This window comes from Tasmannia lanceolata, unplaced genomic scaffold (assembly GCF_043159265.1).
Source record: "Tasmannia lanceolata isolate RefF3 unplaced genomic scaffold, GAP_Taslan_0.1 ptg000044l, whole genome shotgun sequence".
Classification (NCBI taxonomy): Eukaryota; Viridiplantae; Streptophyta; class Magnoliopsida; order Canellales; family Winteraceae; genus Tasmannia; species Tasmannia lanceolata.
Genome location: NW_027518721.1, coordinates 15,343,361 through 15,364,521, shown reverse-complemented (window position 1 = coordinate 15,364,521; position 21,161 = coordinate 15,343,361). Strand labels below are relative to the sequence as shown.

The 21,161-nt window shown below is 40.7% G+C and overlaps 1 protein-coding gene across 1 annotated transcript; it reads right to left on the bottom strand.

Annotated features, from left to right (window-relative positions):
* Positions 1 to 13,139: 13,139 nt before the first annotated feature.
* On the bottom strand, positions 13,140 to 20,467 carry LOC143863584 (UDP-D-apiose/UDP-D-xylose synthase 2-like). The gene is made up of 9 exons (XM_077374294.1): positions 20,107 to 20,467; positions 19,447 to 19,539; positions 19,215 to 19,322; positions 15,455 to 15,569; positions 15,219 to 15,352; positions 15,046 to 15,147; positions 14,871 to 14,963; positions 14,652 to 14,787; positions 13,140 to 13,711 (listed from the first exon to the last, which is right to left on the bottom strand). The coding sequence occupies exons 1-9, from the start codon at positions 20,389 to 20,391 to the stop codon at positions 13,596 to 13,598; spliced, it is 1,182 nt and encodes a 393-aa protein (XP_077230409.1). The 5' UTR covers positions 20,392 to 20,467; the 3' UTR covers positions 13,140 to 13,595.
* Positions 20,468 to 21,161: the final 694 nt, after the last annotated feature.

Genomic DNA, 21,161 nt, shown 5'->3' with positions numbered 1-21,161 from the left:
GAGAGCAACACAGTAGAGAGAGCGAGCAGAGAGAGAGAGGGGAGTTTGAGCCATCTTCTCCGGCCAACTTCATTGCCGTCGGCCGGAGATCCGACCCTACGCCCATTCACCATTGCCACCCCTACTTCTATCTTCCACCCCATCTCATCTCCATCTCCATGTCCTTCACTATCCCAAATCCACCTCCTTGAAACCCATTTCCATCAAAACCCTATTCATCTCTTTCTGAAACCCCGGAATCTGACCCCCATCCCCATCTTCTCCGGCGGATTTTGCCGGAATCCGGCAAGCCCATCCCATTCCACGGCCACCGACTCCATCCATTAACACCATCTCCATCTCAAAGAGCCATTAATTCAAAACCCTTCTCTGAAATCCAGTTGCAACATCTTCGACCACCATCTCCTCATCCGAACCCCATCTCCCCCATCAAACCCACATCATTTTCCATAAGCTTGTTTCTAAAAAACCCAGCCACCACAACCTCTGCAACCCAGACAACCACCACCACCACTACCATCTCAGCCACCGTACCCCATTAAACCCATTTTCAAGCTACAATCACTACAAACCCTAATTTCATTTGCCTCATTCCAACATCATAGCCATAATCCCCATTCCAGCTAACCCTCCATTTTTTCCGGCCATTCCTACCGTTACCACCACCACCACGACCATCTCAGCCACCACTCAAATCTCACCGCCACCCCGTTGTCAAACCCTCTTCTCATTGCCCCCAAAACTATCAAACCCATTTCCACCATCTTCTTCATTTCTCTTCCCTTCACAACATGATCTGACCCATACCCCCATCTCCGACCACCTCCATTATCTCTAATCAGTATCCTTCTATCTTCTACCACCGTTTCTTTGGATTTAGTATTTACAGCCATCCCTAAAATTTCTGACCATTACCCCATTAATTCCGGTCACAAAACCCTCTGACCACAAACCTCCATAAAGTCTGTTATTTCTAACAATTCTTTGGATGCAGGTACCTTAGGAAGCTTATACATTTCTGGTGTAGATGGCGAGTCCTCCATTCTGGATGCTGTCTATGAAGATGAGTCCGTTATAGAATTTATTACAAAGTCTATAAATAGTCCAGTTGAGTCAGGTGTCAATATTTCGGTTGACGATACAAACATTTCTTTTAAGCATAATGTAGAGCCTGATGTGGGCGAGTTGATTAATGATGTAATTCTTGATTCTATGAATGAAATAAAGAACTCATTTCAAAAGCTTCCTGTCTCTATTTCTGCTTCTCAAATTGATAAAACTAATAACAATGATCAAAACTCCCCCTCTTATGAGGATGCCGACGAAACTCCCTCTGAGATCAAACACTTGATTACTCAGGAGGAGCAGCGCCGAGCTAAACCACTTGAAGAAGAAATTGAAACTGTCAACATAGGTGATGAAACCTTAATCCGGGAAATACGGATTGGCAAAATGTTATCCCCGGAGGAGCGTGAAGAATTAATCACTTTGCTTAAGGAATACAAAGAAGTTTTTGCTTGGTCCTATGATGACAGCCGAGATTAAGTGAAGACATCGTCTAGCATCGTCTTCCCCTAATCTCGGGTGCCAAGCCCAAAAAGCAAAAACTTCAAAAATTAAAACCATAGTGGGAGTTGAAAGTCCATGATGAAATAAAAAATCTATTAGATGTGATTTTCATTGAAGTGGTTGAATATCCAGAATGACTGGCTAACATAGTACCGGTGCCCAAGAAGGACGGGGAAAGTCAGAATGTGCGTGGATTTCAGAGATTTGAACAAGGCGAGTCCCAAGGATGACTTTCCTTTGCCGAACATTGATATTCTGGTGGATAATACAGCTGGTCATGCTTTGTTATCCTTTTATGGATGGGTTTTCTGGATATAATCAGATCAAGATGGCCCCTGAGGATATGATAAAAACGGCGTTCACCACTCCTTGGGGAACGTATTGATACAGAGTGATGCCGTTTGAGCTGAAGAATGCTGGGGCAACCTATCAGAGGGCGGCTACCACCTTATTGCATGACATGATTAACAAAGAGGCCGAAGTTTACGTCGATGACATGATTGTTAAATCTAAGACTCGACCAGAGCATGTCGTAGTCCTGAGGAAATTTTTTGAAAGGATCCGGAAGTATAAGCTTCGCTTGAACCCGAGCAAGTGTGTATTCGGGGTTACTTCAGGGAATTTGTTGGGGGTTCATGGTTAGCGAAAGAGGAATCGAGGTAGATCCTCAAAAAATCAAAGCAATCTAAGAGATGGAGCCGCCGAGGACTGAAAAACAGATATGGGGTTTCTTGGGAAATGTTCAATACCTGAGAAGGTTTATAAATCAGTTGACGACGGCATGTGAACCCATCTTCAAGCTGCTGAAGAAGAATTCTCCGAAGAAGTGGAATGATGAGTGTAAGGAAGCATTTCATAAATTCAAGCAGTGTCTAGCTTTGCCTCCTGTCTTGTCACCAGTTATTGCGGACCAGCCATTGTTGCTATACCTATCTGTCACTGACACAGCTATGGGTTGCATGTTAGCCCAGCAAAACCCTGAGTCGAAGAAAGAAAAGCCTATCTACTACATCAGCAAGAAGATGCTAGAGTACGAGATGAAGTATTCTATCTTGGAAAAGACTTGTCTGGCATTGGTTTGGGCAACTCAGAGGCTCAGACACTACCTATTATCAAACAATGTTCTCTTACTCTCACGGATGGATCCGTTGAAGTACTTGTTCGAGAAGCCTGCCCTCACTCGGAGAACATCCAGAGGGTTGCTGTTATTGTCTGAATTCGACATCACTTATGTGACCCAGAAATCAGTTAAAGGGCGTGTGATAGCTGAGCAGTTGGCTGATGCGCCTGTAGATGAGAATGCAGTTCTGACGGCAGATTTTACTGACGAAGAGATCATGGCTGTAGAAGATGAGGTCCAAAACACCAGATGGTTGATGTATTTTGATGGTGCTGTGAACAACCGAGGTCAAGGGGTTGGGGCGGTGTTGATATCTTCGAAGAAAGAGTACATCCCTGTATCAATCAAATTGCAGTTCAAGTGTACCAACAATGAGGCCGAATATGAGGCGTGCATTGCTGGTCTCGAAGCAGCATTGACTTTGCATATTCAAGAGATAGATGTTTTCGGGGATTCAATCTTGATCATTTGTCAGATCAATGGTCAATGGAAAACAAAAGAAGATAGATTGATACCGTATAACCCGTATCTGGATTCTTTGGTCAGGAGATTCAAGAATGTTACGTTTACTCATCTGTCAAGGGTGAGAAATCATTTCGCGGACGCTTTAGTTACACTAGCCTCAATGTTAGACATTTCCGCATCAATGGAAGTTCAGCCTTTAACAGTGCGGTTACAATGGACTCCAGCACATGTAAACGCCATAGAGATAGCAGCCAGATGTCCAGATGGAAAGCCCTGGTACACTGACAATAAGAATCTCATTTCGGGCCAAGGGCACCCCCCTGAAGCGTCGGGAAAAGAACGGAGGTCTCTCCAGAACTTGGCCGCTAACTTCATTATTTGTGGCAATGAGCTCTTCAGGAGGTCATTTGATGGAATCCAGCTTCTTTGTGTAGATGAAGATCGAGCAGCTAATTTCATAGAGCAGACGCATGAAGGAGTCTGTGGGCCTCACATGAACAGAAAGATGCTGTTGAGAAAAATCCCGAGACTTGGATATTATTGGCCTACCATGGAAGCTGACTGCTTTGCATTCGTGAAGAAGTGTCATAAATGTCAGGTTTATGCCAATCTCATTCATGTGCCGCCTTCTGAGTTGCATTCTCTGACCTCGCTGTGGCCCTTTTCAGTTTGGGGAATCGATATTATTGGAAAGGTATTTCCGAGATCCTCAAGTGGGCATGAATACATCCTGGTGGCCATCGATTACTTCACTAAGTGGATCGAAGCTACATCCTTCGCATCGCTGACTTCAGCCTCAGTTGCTAAATTCATTCGGACGAACAAAATTTGCAGATATGGGGTACCGCATGAGCTGATCTCAGACAATTGATCGCACTTCAAGAAAGAAGTGGTACACCTATGTGAGGAGTTCAAGATCAAGCATCACAAGTCCTCACCATACCGATCTCAGACAAATGGAGCTGTCAAAGCCGCAAACAAGAACATTAAAGCCATCATCAGCAAGATGACAGAGATGTACAGGGACTGGTCAAATAAGCTGTCATATGCTTTGTGGGCTTACAGAACGTCGATCAGGGCCTCTACTGGAGCTACGCCATATTCGCTAGTGTACGGGATGGAAGCGGTCCTACTACTTGAGCTGAAAATTCCTTCATTAAGGGTGATGATGGAGGCTGATTTGCCAGAATCAGAATGGGCAAGGGCCCGGTATCAGGAGTTACAGATGATTGATGAGAAGAGGCTCAGAGCTCTGTATCATGTCCAAGGATATCAGCGTCGAATTAAGAAGGCCTTTAACAAGAAGGTGAAGATCAGAGATCTCCAGAAGGGTGACCTCGTTTTGAAATCCTACAGGGCACCGGTCTATGATCCCCGAGGAAAGTTCAGACCAAACTGGTTAGGTCCTTACATTGTCGATGAAGTCCTGCCTGGAAAAGCCGTCAGACTCCTTGATCAGAACCTACAAATCTTGATCAACTTAAAAAGTATTATGCCTAAGACACCAGGAGGCCGTCCTTGGTCGATCTGAGCTTCAAATCCAAAAATCCAATTGAAAAAAAGAGGGAAAGCCAAAGACCGTTTGCAAACCCTATGAGCCAATAAGTAAAATCAAAATTTCTTTGTCACTCTCAAGCCAGGGGCATCTTTTATGACTTGCGTCATAAAAGATGCAAGACCTGAACTACGCCATGACCTGATTCCTTTCCACAGGGTACGTAGGCAACCTGACAAAGTCGGGTTCGGTCAAATCTTTCAAAGCTGTTGAAAAGTAAGAAAAAGAAAAGAAAAGCAAATCCTTTAAATCTATGGAGGAGAGAAAAAGTCAAATCAAAACAATCTCAACCCAAAGTTGCCAATGGGCGAACTACGCGGACCTGATCCTCACTCTTTGGAGGTACGTAGGCTATCTGGAAGGGTCCAGATTCGGTCCAGTCAATGCAAACACCCTAATCCAATTCTTTCAAACCCTAACCCACCTAGAAGTCCTCCTGGTGTGATAGGGCAAAGGTTTGTGGAGAAACAGAAAAAAGAAAAAAATAATGGAGTCTTAGACCCGCTAGACTGAAAACCCGAAAAGGGCGGTTTAGGCAAAAGTTAGGGTCATTCGCCCGCTAAGCTGAAAATCCGAAAGGGCGGCTTAGGCAAAAATCAGAGTGTGGAGCCTGCTGGATGGAAAACCTGCAAGGGCAGGCAGTCCAGGCAAAAATTAAGGCAGACGGTCCGCTAAATTGAAAACCCAAAAGAGCGATCTGGTCATGGCAGTGACTTCTCACAAAGGACTAAATTTCAGAAGCTAGCGAGACTTTCATATTTGTATCGGCATCACTTCCAAGGTCTGAATAGTGCCGGCAAAGCTTCCTTTGATATTCCTCTAAGCTAGGGGTTAAAACTGAGCAATCCAAAGGATATAATAACCAAGGCTAAATACCAGAAAGAGGCGGAATCACCTTAAAACATGGTATTCAAAGAATTCTAAAAGTGGTAAGCTATACCATCTTAAAACAATTATCAAATTAAAAAGCAGATTCAGTCCTTTTTGAAAGTCAGTTTCTTAACTCGGTCGAGTACTCACCAAGAGTCCTCTGTCAAGCAGTTGTCAAGGTCATTCTTTGTTAAGTCAAAGTTATGTACCCAGTCAAGTCAGGTGTGTCCCAAATGGCCTGTTCGGTCCAATATCTTTTCCAAAGTTGGGGTAATAGGTACCAGAAAATGAAGTCGTATCTCCAGAAGACGAAATAACGTATACATGGTCTAGAAGCGCGGCAAGCTCTCAGGCCCATTTGAAATTCCTGCAGCAGGCAGAAAGTTGATGATATGTCAAGCATAATCAGTCTGTTGGGAAGTTGAAAACCATTATAACCTGAAATTCTGACAGCTGGCACAAAATTGAAGGTGTTTCAGGCAGAATCAGTCTCTTGTGCATTTGAAAGTCTTTGAGGCCCAAAATCCCTGCTATTGGCATAAAAGATCAGACCTTTCAGCGAGAATCAGTCTCTTGTACTTTCAAAAATCTTTGTAACCCAAATTTCATGAAAGAAAGCTTGAATTTGTTCGAGTTTTGTTAAGACACCTGTATTGGAAGCGAAATTATACTAGAGATATCTTTTATGTCCTGATAAAAGTCAGGCCATAAAAGATACCTAGCATGCGATGATAGTTGAGATAGCAGTCTTGACAAATCAAGGTTTGAGAAACTTGAACGCGTTTTCTAAGTCAAATTTTCAAATTGGGAATGATCATGATGATTGTCTAATCATTTTTTGATCTGTTAAGAGGCTGTCTTCTCAGATCCTAGAGTGGTTTGATCATGATGATGGTCTGATCATTCCGCTTTGTTGATCTGTTAAGAAGCCGTCTTCTCAGATCCTGGATTGGCTTGATCATGATGATTGTCTAGTCATTTTTCTTTGTTGATCTGTCAAGAGTCTGTCTTCTCGGATCCTAAAGTGGTTTGATCATGATAATTGTCTAATCATTCCGCTTTGTTGATCTATTAAGATGCCGTCTTCTCAGATCCTAGAGTTGTTTGATCATGATAATTGTCTAATCATTCTGCTTTGTTGATCTGATAAGAGAGGCCGTCTTCTCAGATCCTAGAATGGTTTGATCATGATAATTGTCTAATCATTCTGCTTTGTTGATCTGATAAGAGGCCGTCTTCTCAGATCCTAGAATGACTTAATCATGATTATTGTCTAATCATTCCGCTTTGTAATCTCCAATTCCTTGAGTGGTTTAACTAGAGGCTGTCTAATCATTCCATTGTGCAATTTGTGAGAGCCTGTCTTACTATTTTCAGTTGAGAGTCTGTCTCAATAGCCTTATGAGAGTCTGTCTCATTTTCTCATCGAGAGTCTATCTCGTCCTTTCGTTGAGAGTTTGTCTCACTATCCTTTTGAGAGTCTGTCTCACTATCCTTTTGAGAGTCTGTCTCACTATCCCATTGAGAGTCTGTCTCGCCAATTCGCCAGTCAATCCAATGAGAATCTGTCTTGTCAATCCATCTTGTTCCCCCGTTACACCCCTTTCGTTTGAAGCTTTGGGCAGTCAAAATGTGTTGTCTGTTCGGCTTTGGCATTCGTGCGACAAGCACCCTCTGCCAAAGAGGGGCATCTGTAGACACCCCATTTTGACTAGACCATTTTTCCCAAAATTGAATAAATTTCCTTATTCGAATAAAATCCCGAGGTTGAATAAGGTCCCGAAGTCATAAATAAACCCAAAATTTTTGAAAAAAATATTGTTGTTGCCTAGCCCATTGAACATTTTTCACAACCCAGGAAAACCCAAAATCGCATTTGTACCCTGGAATCGCTGACCCTGGTCCTCGTACCCGTGTTCCTGAAATTTGCAAAAATTGTGAAATGCCTGTGAGTTTTGATATTATCACTCCTCTATTCGTACCCCTAAGCTCCAAACGACATGTTAGATAGCTTATCTTCTTTAGGCGTTTAATGGGTCATCAGTGATCATTGTCATTTTATAAAATACCCTGCAAAAATCATAAGGGAAGAGGAAGAGACAAGTTGGGTTGTGCAAGTATCAAAATTTGGGGTGTTGATATCATTTGCCTTATTCAGGGCAAAATGGGGGTTTGCTATCTTTATAAGGGCAATTTTGTAATTCTGGGATTACTTTTGTTGCAAGCAACCCTTACTAAGATTGTGTAGGGTGAAAGGAATCTTCCTTTTCATTTCTCCCTTTTCTTTCCTGAGCCACCCCTTGCTAGTGTAATGGAATAGTGATAAATGCATAGGAGGTGGCTGTCCATGGGGGATGGGGGGAGGAATATTTTTTATCATTTCCCTTTATATGCCATCGGACTAGGGTTCCAAGGGAGAGTCTTCTTCATTTTTATTTTTATTTTTTTTTGAGGAGAGCAACACAGTAGAGAGAGCGAGCAGAGAGAGAGAGGGGAGTTTGAGCCATCTTCTCCGGCCAACTTCATTGCCGTCGGCCGGAGATCCGACCCTACGCCCATTCACCATTGCCACCCCTACTTCTATCTTCCACCCCATCTCATCTCCATCTCCATGTCCTTCACTATCCCAAATCCACCTCCTTGAAACCCATTTCCATCAAAACCCTATTCATCTCTTTCTGAAACCCCGGAATCTGACCCCCATCCCCATCTTCTCCGGCGGATTTTGCCGGAATCCGGCAAGCCCATCCCATTCCACGGCCACCGACTCCATCCATTAACACCATCTCCATCTCAAAGAGCCATTAATTCAAAACCCTTCTCTGAAATCCAGTTGCAACATCTTCGACCACCATCTCCTCATCCGAACCCCATCTCCCCCATCAAACCCACATCATTTTCCATAAGCTTGTTTCTAAAAAACCGAGCCACCACAACCTCTGCAACCCAGACAACCACCACGACCACTACCATCTCAGCCACCGTACCCCATTAAACCCACTTTCGAGCTACAATCACTACAAACCCTAATTTCATTTGCCTCATTCCAACATCATAGCCGTAATCCCCATTCCAGCTAACCCTCCATTTTTTCCGGCCATTCCTACCGTTATCACCACCACCACGACCATCTCAGCCACCGCTTAAATCTCAACGCCACCCTGCTGTCAAACCCTCTTCTCATTTCCCCCAAAACTATCAAACCCATTTCCACCATCATCTTCATTTCTCTTCCCCTCACAACAAGATCCGACCCATACGCCCATCTCCGACCACCTCCATTATCTCTAATCAGTATCCTCTCTATCTTCTACCACCGTTTCTTTGGATTTAGGATTTACAGCCATCCCTAAAATTTCCGACCATTACCCCATTAATTCCGGTCACAAAACCCTCTGACCACAAACCTCTCAGCTGATTGAAAGAAGGAGATGAATGAGACTTGACCCCCATCTCAGTATGCCCAACACCGATCTCGGCAAAGAAAGCGATTCCGTGGCTCCGACAATTCCCAAATCTCAGAGAGAAAAAGTGAAAGAGGTAATCTATGTTCTATTCTTTTCTTTCCATTCCAGTACTTTTCTTATTTTCACCGATTGATGCTTCCTCTTCGAGGCGGCTTAATCCGATGACTTGGTTGTGCTTGTCTCTGTTTGGAGCATGATTTTACTTGGTTAAAATTAAAGTATCATGATCGGTTCTACGATCCCTTTTCGTATTTTTCTGGGTACAACCTTCTTCGTGAAAATTCGATTTTAAAATCCAAATTAGTTTAAGTGCTCATCCCTTGCAAAGGTAAAAAAGAGAAGAAAAGGGGGAGGTAATTTCATTGTTTCCGGAGTTTTGATTCTAAATTACTTTATCAGTATTTTTGGATCAAATAGACTTTGTCTTTTTTTCGCTTTGGAGGGTGTTTAACCTTAAATGTGACAGAAAGTCGATTGGTTTCCTCTCTGTAAGTGAGTCTGTTGTGAATATTTCAACGGAATTATGGTGACATGGGTGTTTGCTTGGGGTAATGACATCAGCTGATCTTGTTTTGATATTCTTTGTTGTTAATTTGTGACAAATTTGATGCAAGCACCTAGTTAAAATTTGTGCCCAGGTTGTCACATTTATTCTCTTGTCATATCAGCACTACCTGTGGTTTTTTTGTTTGTGCAAAAGTCAAGTTGTTGTCCTCGTTGTGATTTGTCCTTTTGCGTCCCATGGGCCCAAGAAGGAATTCAGTTGATGGGAAATGAAATGAATTTCTGCAAAAAAAATCAAAATAAAGAAGAAAAAAAAAATTGTAGGGTGGTAGTCATCAAATTTTCTTTCGTCTTTACATTTCATCTTGAAAATGTATGTGTATTCTCATGTCCTGATAGTTACTTGAACTCGTTTTGGGATCTAGCTCTTATAAATTGTTATAAAGGAGAGGAAACAATCTTGTTCTGTAGATTTGACCCTCCTTAAGATCTTCGTTTTGAACCCCATTCGGCAGCATGTACGGGTCCACTGTTCTAGGATCATTTTGTCGTTCTGACTCTCTTGGGCATCCATTTGATTCTAATTCTTATGCTGCTATTCAAAAGGAGAGCAGAAATGGGGAGGCTTGTTCCTGGTAGTAATCAAGTAAATATTCAAAGTTAACGTTCAATGTCGGTTTAGAATAGAGTTTGGTCTATAAGCCCAAGTTTCATCAGCATTTTCAACCCTCGAAAGAGATAAGTCTCGAATAATTTTCAAGATTAACCCCCATGTAATCCTCTGTTGAGCTTTCACATTGTATCCCGAGTGAAATGGGGGTAAAACTTCATCCTTGTCTGGAATTTTGATGCATTTGGGGCTCGATCGACTTCGTTCTTTGCGGAGCAAGCCGATCAATGCGACCGATATTTCATTTTTTTGGCCCGCATGACTTCGTTCCTTGAACAGGTCAATCGGGATACTTGATTTATTACTTCGTCGGATTGGTTCTGTTTCTTGTGAAGCAAGTTGATCTAAATGTTATCCATCTTAGTCGAGTTGACTTCGTTTCATGTGGTACAAGTCAACAGCAAGCCCTTCACTATTTACCCTTACGTCACTCCATTTGATGTTGCTTTGGCATTCGAGAGCCTCGCAGGGTTTTTAACGACCTCCTTCTTTCAGGATTGCTCTCTGCATAGTTTTGGAATTTCTTTTCTTTGATATTTCATTCGGTTTTCGGGGCCTTCATCGATTTTCTGAGTTTCCCCCGGGTTCGGGCTATGACGGAATGTATCTTGAGCCAACCCCCTTCCCTTCCTGCCTTAGAGTTTTTGCAGGTTAAGGGATTTCTTTCTTTCTTTGGGTCTTTCATAGAATTTAGGAGTCTGTCCTACCGCCATAGAGTTTAGGAGTCTGTCCTACCCCCCATAGAGTTTAGGAGTCTGTCCTACCCCTATAGAGTTTAGGAGTTTGGCCTGCTGTCATAGAATTTTAGGAGTCTGTCCTGCCCTTTTAGAATTTAGGAGTTTGTCCTACCCCTATAAAGCTTAGGAGTCTGTCCTACCCTTATAGAGTTTAGGAGTCTGTCCTATCCCCTATAAAGTTTAGGAGTCTGTCCTACCCCCTATAGAGTTAGGAGTTTGTCCTACCGTTATAGAGTTTAGGATTCCGTCCTTACATCTTTCAGAGTCAGTCTTTGCATGTTCCTAGGCTTCGTAGTTTAGAAAATTTCTGAACTACGGATGGCTTGATCCCTAGCTGAGGGGTACGTAGGTAGCTCATGTATGCAGCAAGCATTCTGAGTCCATTCAGCATTTTATAAGTATTTCTCACTATTTTGTAAGTAAATAAACCAAAAACCTTCAAAAATAAACATTCCAAATTTTCTTCAAAAACCAAAATTCTTTAAAATAAGCTTACAAACATTTTCAAAAAGATCTTCCCCTAGAGTTAGGAGTCTGTCCTATTTGCGTTGATATGCTGTGTCTTGTCGTGTGAGTATCCCTAGAGTTAGGAGGCCTCAAGTCGTGGTCGGTTAGACACTTAGTCGAGCCGATGGCTAGACTAGAATGTGCTTAGATAGCCCATGGTTTTCCTTAGGACGCACATCCTAGTCACTCATAGGGTGTAGGGCCACCTGCATTAGTTAGGGCATTGTAGTAGCGCAAGAAGCTTTAAAAACTAGTCGAGTCTAGTTGATCGAGTCAAGGATAGCGGTCCTAGATGGTTAGGCATCGTAGTTTAGCATAGGTCGCCGAACTACGTTGACTCTGATTCTTCCCGAGGCCGGAATACGTAGAGCAGCCAGGATGGATGGCCATCTTGGTTCGAGTCAAGTATCGCATTAGAGTCTAGGGTTTGTCGTGCCGAGTCGTGTTGTGTGTTTTGCCGTGTTTTCTTACTTTCATGTACAGACCCTATACCTTTAGCTTTAGCATCCATGTGTTTGCCCATCAGAACTTAGACACCAATTAGGCATGACACTCATAACCTAGCTATTCTTAGGTGGCATGTCTTTCATTTCTTTTTGTGTGTGCTTATTATTCCTCTCCGAGACATGCATGATTAGCTAGACGTTATCTCAGAGATATTCGTTCCCATTTCACATAATTTTTGCCCAAAAAATTATAAATGGCATAAGAGACCAGGTGCTTGCACTTGGACGAATTGGGGGCGCCTAACCCCTTCCCCATTCGTCATCAGGCACGGACCTTTTTGTATCTTTGGTTATCCGTTGCGACAGAGCATAGTATGGGATCCAGGGTCCACTTCCTTGAATGACGACTCTTCTTTGTTATAGGTATGCCTCGAATCTGGGCTAGTCCCCGAATCGAGAGGTATCTCACTTTACATCGCCACTCATACTGTGAGAGGCATTCTTTTGAGAGTTCCTTGATAGAGCTCTCAATCACGTGGATGATCTAGAGACTTTCTGAGGACCTGTCCCCCGCCTCTCTCGGATCGGGGTCCACAGGCTGGCGACTCTGCTAGGGAGTTCTTGAAAATTTATTTCCATAGGATAATTACAACCCTCCAACCAATAAATGTTTCCTAAATATGCCGTTCCTCTATAGATTGCAGGGCTAGGATCATCGCATGGCAATTTGTTTTTTCGGAACACCCTATGTACGATGTGGCCCATCAATTGGACGGTTTGGATCATCCTATGTTGTAAGTTATACTGTACTGTTTTTTTTTAATAGGGAGTATAAGAAATGGGAAAGGTGTGCGTACTCGGTCGAGTACATAAGCTTATCTACTCAGTCGGGTTAAAAACAGTGAGGGCCCACATTTTTGGAGTGATCCAAACCATTCATTTGAAAGGCCCTTACCTAGATAGGGTGTCCACAAAAAATCAGCCTCATAGGATCATCTTAACCCATGCAACAGTGGAGGGAAAAATGAGAAAAAATGGACAAACACAGCTTGTCCACAAATCTTCCCACAAGAAATATGTTTTTGGTTCGCAGGCTTTGTCAGAAAATTCTTGTTAGAATATCTATGGTGTAAGCCCATGTCATGAAGTATCTTTTAATAAGCCGGTAGAGGTCCCCCGCAAAATCCATGGATTACCCTGCAAGACGTGAACATAGGAACCTCACATGATACTTTAAGCACTGTTTTTTTGCTTAGATCATTTTTGAACAGTTTACTCAGTCAAGGAATGTGCTAAATGAACATAAACTTCCTAAGATGATTGCATACCACATTAAATGATAATGGCACGCCCTGAAGCCTGAATCTGTCTCAAAAAAAAAAAAAAAAATACACCTCATACCTACAAGAAAAGGGAAAAAAAATACAACAAGACAAAAGATGAGGTTTCTCATACCACCCACCCTGCCCCACCCAATGCAGTTTAAGCAGGCCGCCACTCCAGTATGACCATGGTGACATTTGATATCCCAAGGCTTTTATACTACTACTTCAGATACAGCAAGCACTTAGCAATGCCGGAGAACTATATATCAATTGCTAAACTATATGTGATTTCTTCAAAAGAATAGGGCCTTGCAACAATGGCCAGTAAAAAATTAACTTCCTTTAATGATGGCTCCAATTTTAGCTGGACGGGATGGGTTTAGCAATTGCCCGCTTGATAGCCTCTGAATAAGTCCTGTGCTGGTAAGTCAATGTTGATTCTAGCAAGTCCCAGAGTGATGTTTTAGGATTCCAACCTGCATGCAAGAGCAGGAAGGGAAACAATAAGAATTATAGTTACAAGAAAATGAAATTGACACAGAATCAGGCTGACATTTCACCAAGGACCTGTTCGTTTTGGATTTTGAGAATTGATTTCGAGCCCAAAACTAATTATTGGACTCAAAATTAACTGCAAATTTGAGTCCAAAAACCAGTTTTATTCTCAATATCCAAAACTAACAGGGCCTAAGAGAAACATAATGCAGGTCCAAGAAAGATCAATAAGAAAAACAAGAACAAGACTATGAAAAATAAACAAAGGTAAAAAAAAAAAATAGCATAAAAGCTACTACATGACTTTATATTATCAAAAATAAACAAAGGCAAAAAAGCATATGCTGCTACATGACTTTACTTCTTTGCTGATCCATTGATTAGCATCTATAAAGGAGAAAACTCTAGGGTTTTAGGGTCGCTGACAGAGAAAAATATCAAGGTTCAATTTGGGGTTCAACATTTAAGTAAGAGTCTGAGAGAAGAACTATTTGCAGAAGAAGAATGGATACTTCCATACGAAGAGGCTGTTGTTAGATTTAGGGAAAGAAAAGAAATCAGAAGGGTACACGACTCCAGTTATTTTAAATGGAAGGAGTGATTTCAAAGTGGATGATGATGGGTCGTGAGAGATTTAAATGAAGACTCCAACATTAATAAACACCCCAAGTCAAAGTGAAAAGAAGACGGACAACAAGAGCCAAAACAGAAAAAATCTATCACTAATTGACTCTTGACAGACTCATCCAAATTTTCACAAAAAACCTTGAAGAAAATGCAGTAACTATGTTGGTAGGTTTATGAACTCGGTCCCCCGGCCAAACTGACTAACTTGGCCAATGACAGGTTTTTTTTAAAGTTGATCTCTCATTACCAGACTGAATGCTAGAAGAAGGGGGGCAATAAAAAGTGAGAAAGTACCGAGCTGTTTGTTGATTATGGTCATGTCAGGAATTCGTTTATCACTGTCATCATACCCTTCACCATAGAAATCCTTGGAGCTGACATTGATGGTCGGAACCTCTAATGAGGGTTCTCCACTTACTTTTGCGTAAATCTGGAAGAAAATAATTTATTGGTTAAGGGAAAGGAAGTAAATGAAATGCACATGATCAACTGCTGCCGCTCTGTGTAACCTACCTCTGACATCATTTCAGCAAGTTGCTTCACAGTAACTTCATTGTTTGGATTTCCAACGTTGAAGATATGGCCATTAGCTCTGGCAGGATTTTCCTGAAGAAAGAGGATTGGTCAGTCCACTTTGCTTTAGAAATGGGAAGCATGAAAGGATAATAAAGTAAATAAAATCACATACAATCATCAACAGAACAGCTTCAATGGCATCCTTGATATAAAGAAAGGTTCTTTGGGACTCGCCACCATCCACAAGCTTTAATGGCTCCCCACGTAGGAGATTCTACACAAAAGAAAGGTTTGAATTTACATGAAAGTATTGAAAGCTTCAACTACGCAAGAAATGTAACTTACATTACTGAAGCAAGCCAGAACCCTTGGGACACCTTCACTTGGACCATCAACACCAGGGATGAAATCCATCCTTGGTCCAATCCAATTGAAAGGCCTCACGATGGTAAATTCCAGCCCATTTTCCGCTCCCTCACCTATAACCAGCCCAAAAATAACAGAAAATTATCACCACACAAGCATGAGAATATACTGCAAATGCATGTCCAACAATATACCAAGATCAATGAATTGCCTACCATAAATCAGTCTTTCAATTAGTTGCTTTGCGCATGCATATGACCACCTCTGTTTCTCAGTAGGACCAAAAATGCAGGGAGAGGCATCTTCTTTGAGGACATAGAATGCAGGGTCCTATCATCAGAAAGCACCGAAAATATGGAGGTTAGAACGAATGGACAGAAGCAAACATACTAATTCCTTTCTATTTCACCCAGAACGAACAAAATGCAAAACGAAACATTCAACCGTGTTTTGTTTTTATTAGACCTGTTCCGATCTGTTCTGGCATGTTCGTTCCAGTCCATTGAGAAATTTTGCAAAAATTCCAAGAGGAATACATTTTTGGACGATTTTTTAGGATTTCCCTTTATAAAACTTGTTTGAGGGGCATCCACAAGAAGCATTACCAAAATTAAAATTATAGTGCATGTTGGTTTGATTGTACTCAGCAATACCAAATCCTCCAGTGATACACACTCACCAAATCATTAGTGACAGCAACCCCAAAACCAATTAAAGATTCAACGCTAGTAATGTAAAATTTTGGTTTCAAGTTTTCAACCAATCTCATAAATAGAAAATGGGAGATCCTGAAGAAGCATGATTGTTGTAGAAATCTTTTAAAAATTTCAAGATTGATACCTTCAATCAAATTTTTAGGTTTCATGATAAATTTGGAGAAAAATATAAGTTTTCTCTTGCTAAATATGCCCCCCAACCAACCCCCAACTACCACCCATGTTAACTGAAAGCAAAACTGTAAAATATTAATGGTAAGCTATACCAATATGTATTATATGATTATATTTATATTCTGGCACTTCCAAAAGTTTCATCTTAAATGTCCATCATTTGAATATGTTTCCATACGTTTCTGTGATTTTACAAAATTTCCATTTGAAACCGACGTATTTCAATTTCCATCACGACCGAAATGCATATCGAACCTGAAATCTGAAACTTTGGAAACATTAAGGTTGTGTTAGGCAACCATTCTCATTTTTTTCCTATAGAATCCGGCGGAAATGGGTAGAGATGAGAATCTAGGGAAGCGACTTGGAGTGCTTCCTAAATTCTCATCAATATACGGCTAAAAAATAGGAATGGATAGAAGCGGCCGAATTTGCCGAATGAGATTTTCTCTCTTTTTATTGCGTATTTCATTCTCTAGCGCCTTAAAAGTAGGAAACACCACTTTAGAATGGTTGCCGAACACGCCCTAAACTTCTATTGAATTTGAAGTCTCTTCCATTTTGTGATAAAACGACATAGGAGGGAATACCAAAAGGAAAAAAGTGTTGCGTGCCCTACCAGGCTACCACTTCAAAATTTTAATGCTAAATTCATAGGAAAATCACTATAAGGAAAAATTGCACAGGCATGCATGAACCATCCCAAAGACAAAACAACCAGTTTCGAAGCAAAGACTAGCAGAAATCAATTGGAAAGAATACTTCCATGCTGTCAGATTAATATAATCTTGAACAACATACCATGCACAAAGATGTGTGCATAATTGCCATTAGAAAAAAAGATGAGTGCATAATTGAAGATCTGGAAAAAGAAAACAATAAACAAATTGGCACCTCCCTTAAGACGAAAACTGTATGGCTGAAGCATATTGTCAAAGAATGCAAAAAAAGAACAAGAAATTAGAATACAGTAGAAAAATACAGAAATGAATAATTCAAACGGACACCTTTACCTAGATACTTCAATTTGAGAGCCTCATCCATAAAAGACACCTTGTTGTTTAGTATAAAATAATACCCAAGATATGCATGTGGCGTACACAGATAACATGTACATTACAAATCAAGATATCATGAGCCCCAAATAGAATGGGTGTTCTTCTCCCATCTTAAACTGGCCATATTCTCTGTTTTGGTTATCAAATCAATATTTCTCCAAAGGGTCATTTTTTTTTAATAGGTACGGAGGGATTGAGCATATGTTCTCAAAGTCACAATATTTGTGTGACAACAAACAAGGAAACAGCCAACCTCAACTAAGGGGGCATTCAAAAGAGATCCCAAACCCACCATGAATTGTCTAAATGGAGAGTTTGCAATTATCAAATCAACCCACGCTACCCAATGATCGGTAGAACTCAACTTGTCGGAAGATAATGCTATTTAATCTACATAAACAATCATCTTGAGAAAAATTCTTCATCTATGACGTGATTTCAGTTCAGTAATTGATGGGATCCATCCACCATAGACTTGATTTTAGTTAGTTTTATTTTCCTAGTGACTTGTGTAGTTCTTTTATTAGGGATTTATTTCTATTTTTAGTTATAACAATTTATCCTAGGTAGATGTGGGGAATGTCCCATCAACATATAGGCCACCTTTTCCCTAAGGCCTACTATCACGTAAGTCCAAGCTCACACATCACTAATGCAAAGTACAAACTTATAGCATTTAGTAAGCATGGACTTACTATTTTTTCACATATCACTAATGCAAAACTTACCATTTTTAGTAAGCGTGGACTTACTATTTTTAGTAAGTAAGAAGCTCCCATCAGCCCTTATATAAAAGAGAAAAGGAGGAAGTACTAGGAGAATTTTGGAAAATGAAAAACAACCTTCTCGCTCCCCTTGCAATTTCTTCCTCTCCACTCCTCGTTTCTTCTCTCACGCCCATTTTACCCAAGGCCCTATTTTTAGTGAGTATGAACCACCCCCCCCACCACACACACACCCACACCCACACCCTCAGCCCCTGTACAGAAGACCTGGAGGGAAGTCCTAAGAGTGTTTTGGAAAATGAAAAACAGCCTCTCCTCTCACCCCTTGCGAATTCACCCTCTCCACTCCTCATTTATTCTCTCTCACCCATGTTTCTCCTCATTTCTTCTGTCTCACCCCTATTTCTTCTCTCTAACCCCATTCACCCATTATATCCTCACAGCCTCCTCTCACCACTTGCGATTTCTCCCTCTCCACTCCTCATTTCTTCTCTCTCACCCCTATTTCTCCTCATTTCTTCTCTCTCACCCCATTCACCCATTATATCTTCACCCCTTGGGACATTTGGTAAGCCATATTGGTTGGATTTCATATGCCTGATTATTGCGATAGATTTACAGTTGAGGACTAATTTTTATTTCATATTGATTAGTTACTTCTTTTTTATTGAATGGTTTTATTAGTTACTTCTTGTTGGGATTTATAATATAGAACATGTTATCAATAATTTGTTTTTGATGGAACGCTTGAAATTTCCAACCTAGAATTCTCTAAAAATCGTTGGCTGATTTTGATTATTCTTGTCATGTTTATGTTGATTTGGGAATGCATGTTGCTGATTTTATTGAATCAGAACTCATTTTATAGTTCCTAAATTCCTCGAAAGTCACATGTTCTTGCAACAGTCTAAACAGTAAAAGTACATATAACAGAAAATGGAAACTAAAAACGAAACAGAAAAACATTGTGACACATTTAATTTGCAGAAGAAAAAAAAAAAAAAAGGCCGTGCATGAATCTTGCAAGGAAATGCAATCACATTTAACGTGAAGAACTCAACCCATAATTGCTCCCAGTGGAAATTTTGGAGAGAGAAAACAAGAATCACTTCAGGGTAACCATAAGATACTAAATTAGGATCCAAGATCCGTTCTTGAAATGTTGTATTTATATGTACGAAATACAAAGGAAAAACTAGTCAAGCACTGACCACAGCAATCAAGAAGAAGATCAAAACCCTAAGAAATGAATAGTCATAGCAAAATAATCAAATAGAGAGAGAGAGAGATGGAGGTATTTACCTGTCGTAGAGGATGATCCTTGGGGAGGAAGCTACCCACAGTCTTCCCATAGACTTCACAAGTAGAAAAGTGAATGAGGCGCTTGCTGTTCTCAGAACAATACTTAACCTGGATAACATATCCATCCACACATCAACGTCATGAAAAACAAGAACACAAAAAAAGGAATCAAGAACGAGCAGAGCGTATTCCAGAAAGAAAAAAAAACAAGAAAATTCAGAAAGAACCCTACCACAGGAAGGGCGTCAATGAAATTGCTGTAAATTGTTTCCAGAGGCCTGGTGTTGTAATCAGCAGGCGTGCAGATCGCCGCGAGATTGATAGTCTACAAATCAAGAAGCAAAATTAAAACACAGATTTAGAGAGAAATCAGAAACAGATCTTCATTTTCCTAACGAAATTAACAAAACTTACAAGAAAAGATGAAAGAAAGAAAATGTAGAGAAATCAGAAACAGATCTGCATTTTCCTATCAAGCAAAACGAACAAAACTAACAAGAAAAGATGAAAGAAATTTTTTTTAGAGAAATCAGAAACAGATCTGCATTTTCCTATCAAGCGAAACAAACAAAACTAACAAGAAAATATTAAAGAAACAAAATGTAGAGAAATCAGAAACAGATCTGCATTTTCCTATATGATGGGTGGCCATACCAAGCGAAACGAAGAAAACTTACAAACTCATATTTTTCAAAACGAAGAAAACTTACAAGAAAAGATGAAAGCAACAAAAAGATAAAAATCAGAAACGAACAAAACTAACAAGAAAAGATGAAAGAAACAAAATGTAGAGAAATCAGAAACTTCTGCATTTTCCTATCAAGCGAAACAAACAAAACTTACAAGAAAAGATGAAAGAAACAAAAAAATAGAGAAAAAGAGAGAATCAGACCAGATCGGACATCTTGATGAGACCTTCGAGTCTGGAATCGTTCTTGATATTGAATAGGTGGAACTGGATGCGATCTCCCCATGGAAGGTTAGGGTTTGAAGGAGTAGGTTCGAGAAGGTGCTTGATCTTGTCACTACAAACGTCAACAGCTAAAACCTTGTGCTGAGTCTCCGCCATTAATTTCTCGCAGAGATGAGATCCTATGAAGCCTCCCGCTCCAATCATACATATCGTCATTGCCTTGATCGGATTTCCGTCCAGATCTACTCTCGCCGGAGAAGCCATTACTAAACAGATCTCTCTCTCTCTCTCAATGAGAAGATTTCAGATTTGTAGGGTTTGTGTTTGGGGTTGCAGGAAGTGGGAGTTGGGAATCCTTGTGTTGGAGGGGTTTGAAGTATTTAAAGAGCGGGATGGATTCCGTTACGTGGGGGTGAAAATGACCCCTCATTTGTGGGCCCACTTTATTTTCCGTTGTGTTGACTAATTGGAATATTTTTGGAGATAAGATTTTCGCCCCTCTTAGGATAATACACCCCGCTCCCTCCACTTTTAACGTGATTTGACGTTTAAAGTCTTCTTACGATTCACGTTACAAAGAGGGGTGCATTATCCGACAGTGGGGCGAAAAAATCATCTTTCTTATTTTTAGATATTGTCCTCTAAATTTATTGATATTTACTGAGTGTTTGAGGAAGATGATGATCAGGTACTTTTATAGTGGGTGTCTATGAAATGGAGGCGTATTATGGGGAATTATTAGATATTATACTCTAAATTTATGTCCTCTTCCTCACCATCACTATGTAGAAAATGAATAAATAAATCAATCAAACTACGAGAAGCTACGCGAAGTGCTTCTTTAGGAGTTAAACTTCCATTCGTCCATCAAAATATACTTAACTTGTTAAGTGACTTAAAGTTGGAGCCAAAGTTGTTCTATGCACGTAGAGAAAAAGAAAAAAGTAGAGATAGGGCCCACATATTTGATAGGTGTTTTTACACCTCATGCATTGCATGGGTGGATCCCATCATTTTACAACAATGTTTTGATA

Coding starts and splice junctions, on each gene's coding strand:
- LOC143863584 (XM_077374294.1), bottom strand. CDS start 20,391: ATGGCTTCTCCGGCGAGAGTAGATCTGGACGGAAATCCGATCAAGGCA. Junction 19,323..19,446: donor TCATTGACGCCCTTCCTGTG/GTAGGGTTCTTT, acceptor TATGTTATCCAG/GTTAAGTATTGTTCTGAGAA. Junction 14,964..15,045: donor AAGCTGTTCTGTTGATGATT/GTATGTGATTTT, acceptor CTCTTTCTTCAG/GAAAATCCTGCCAGAGCTAA.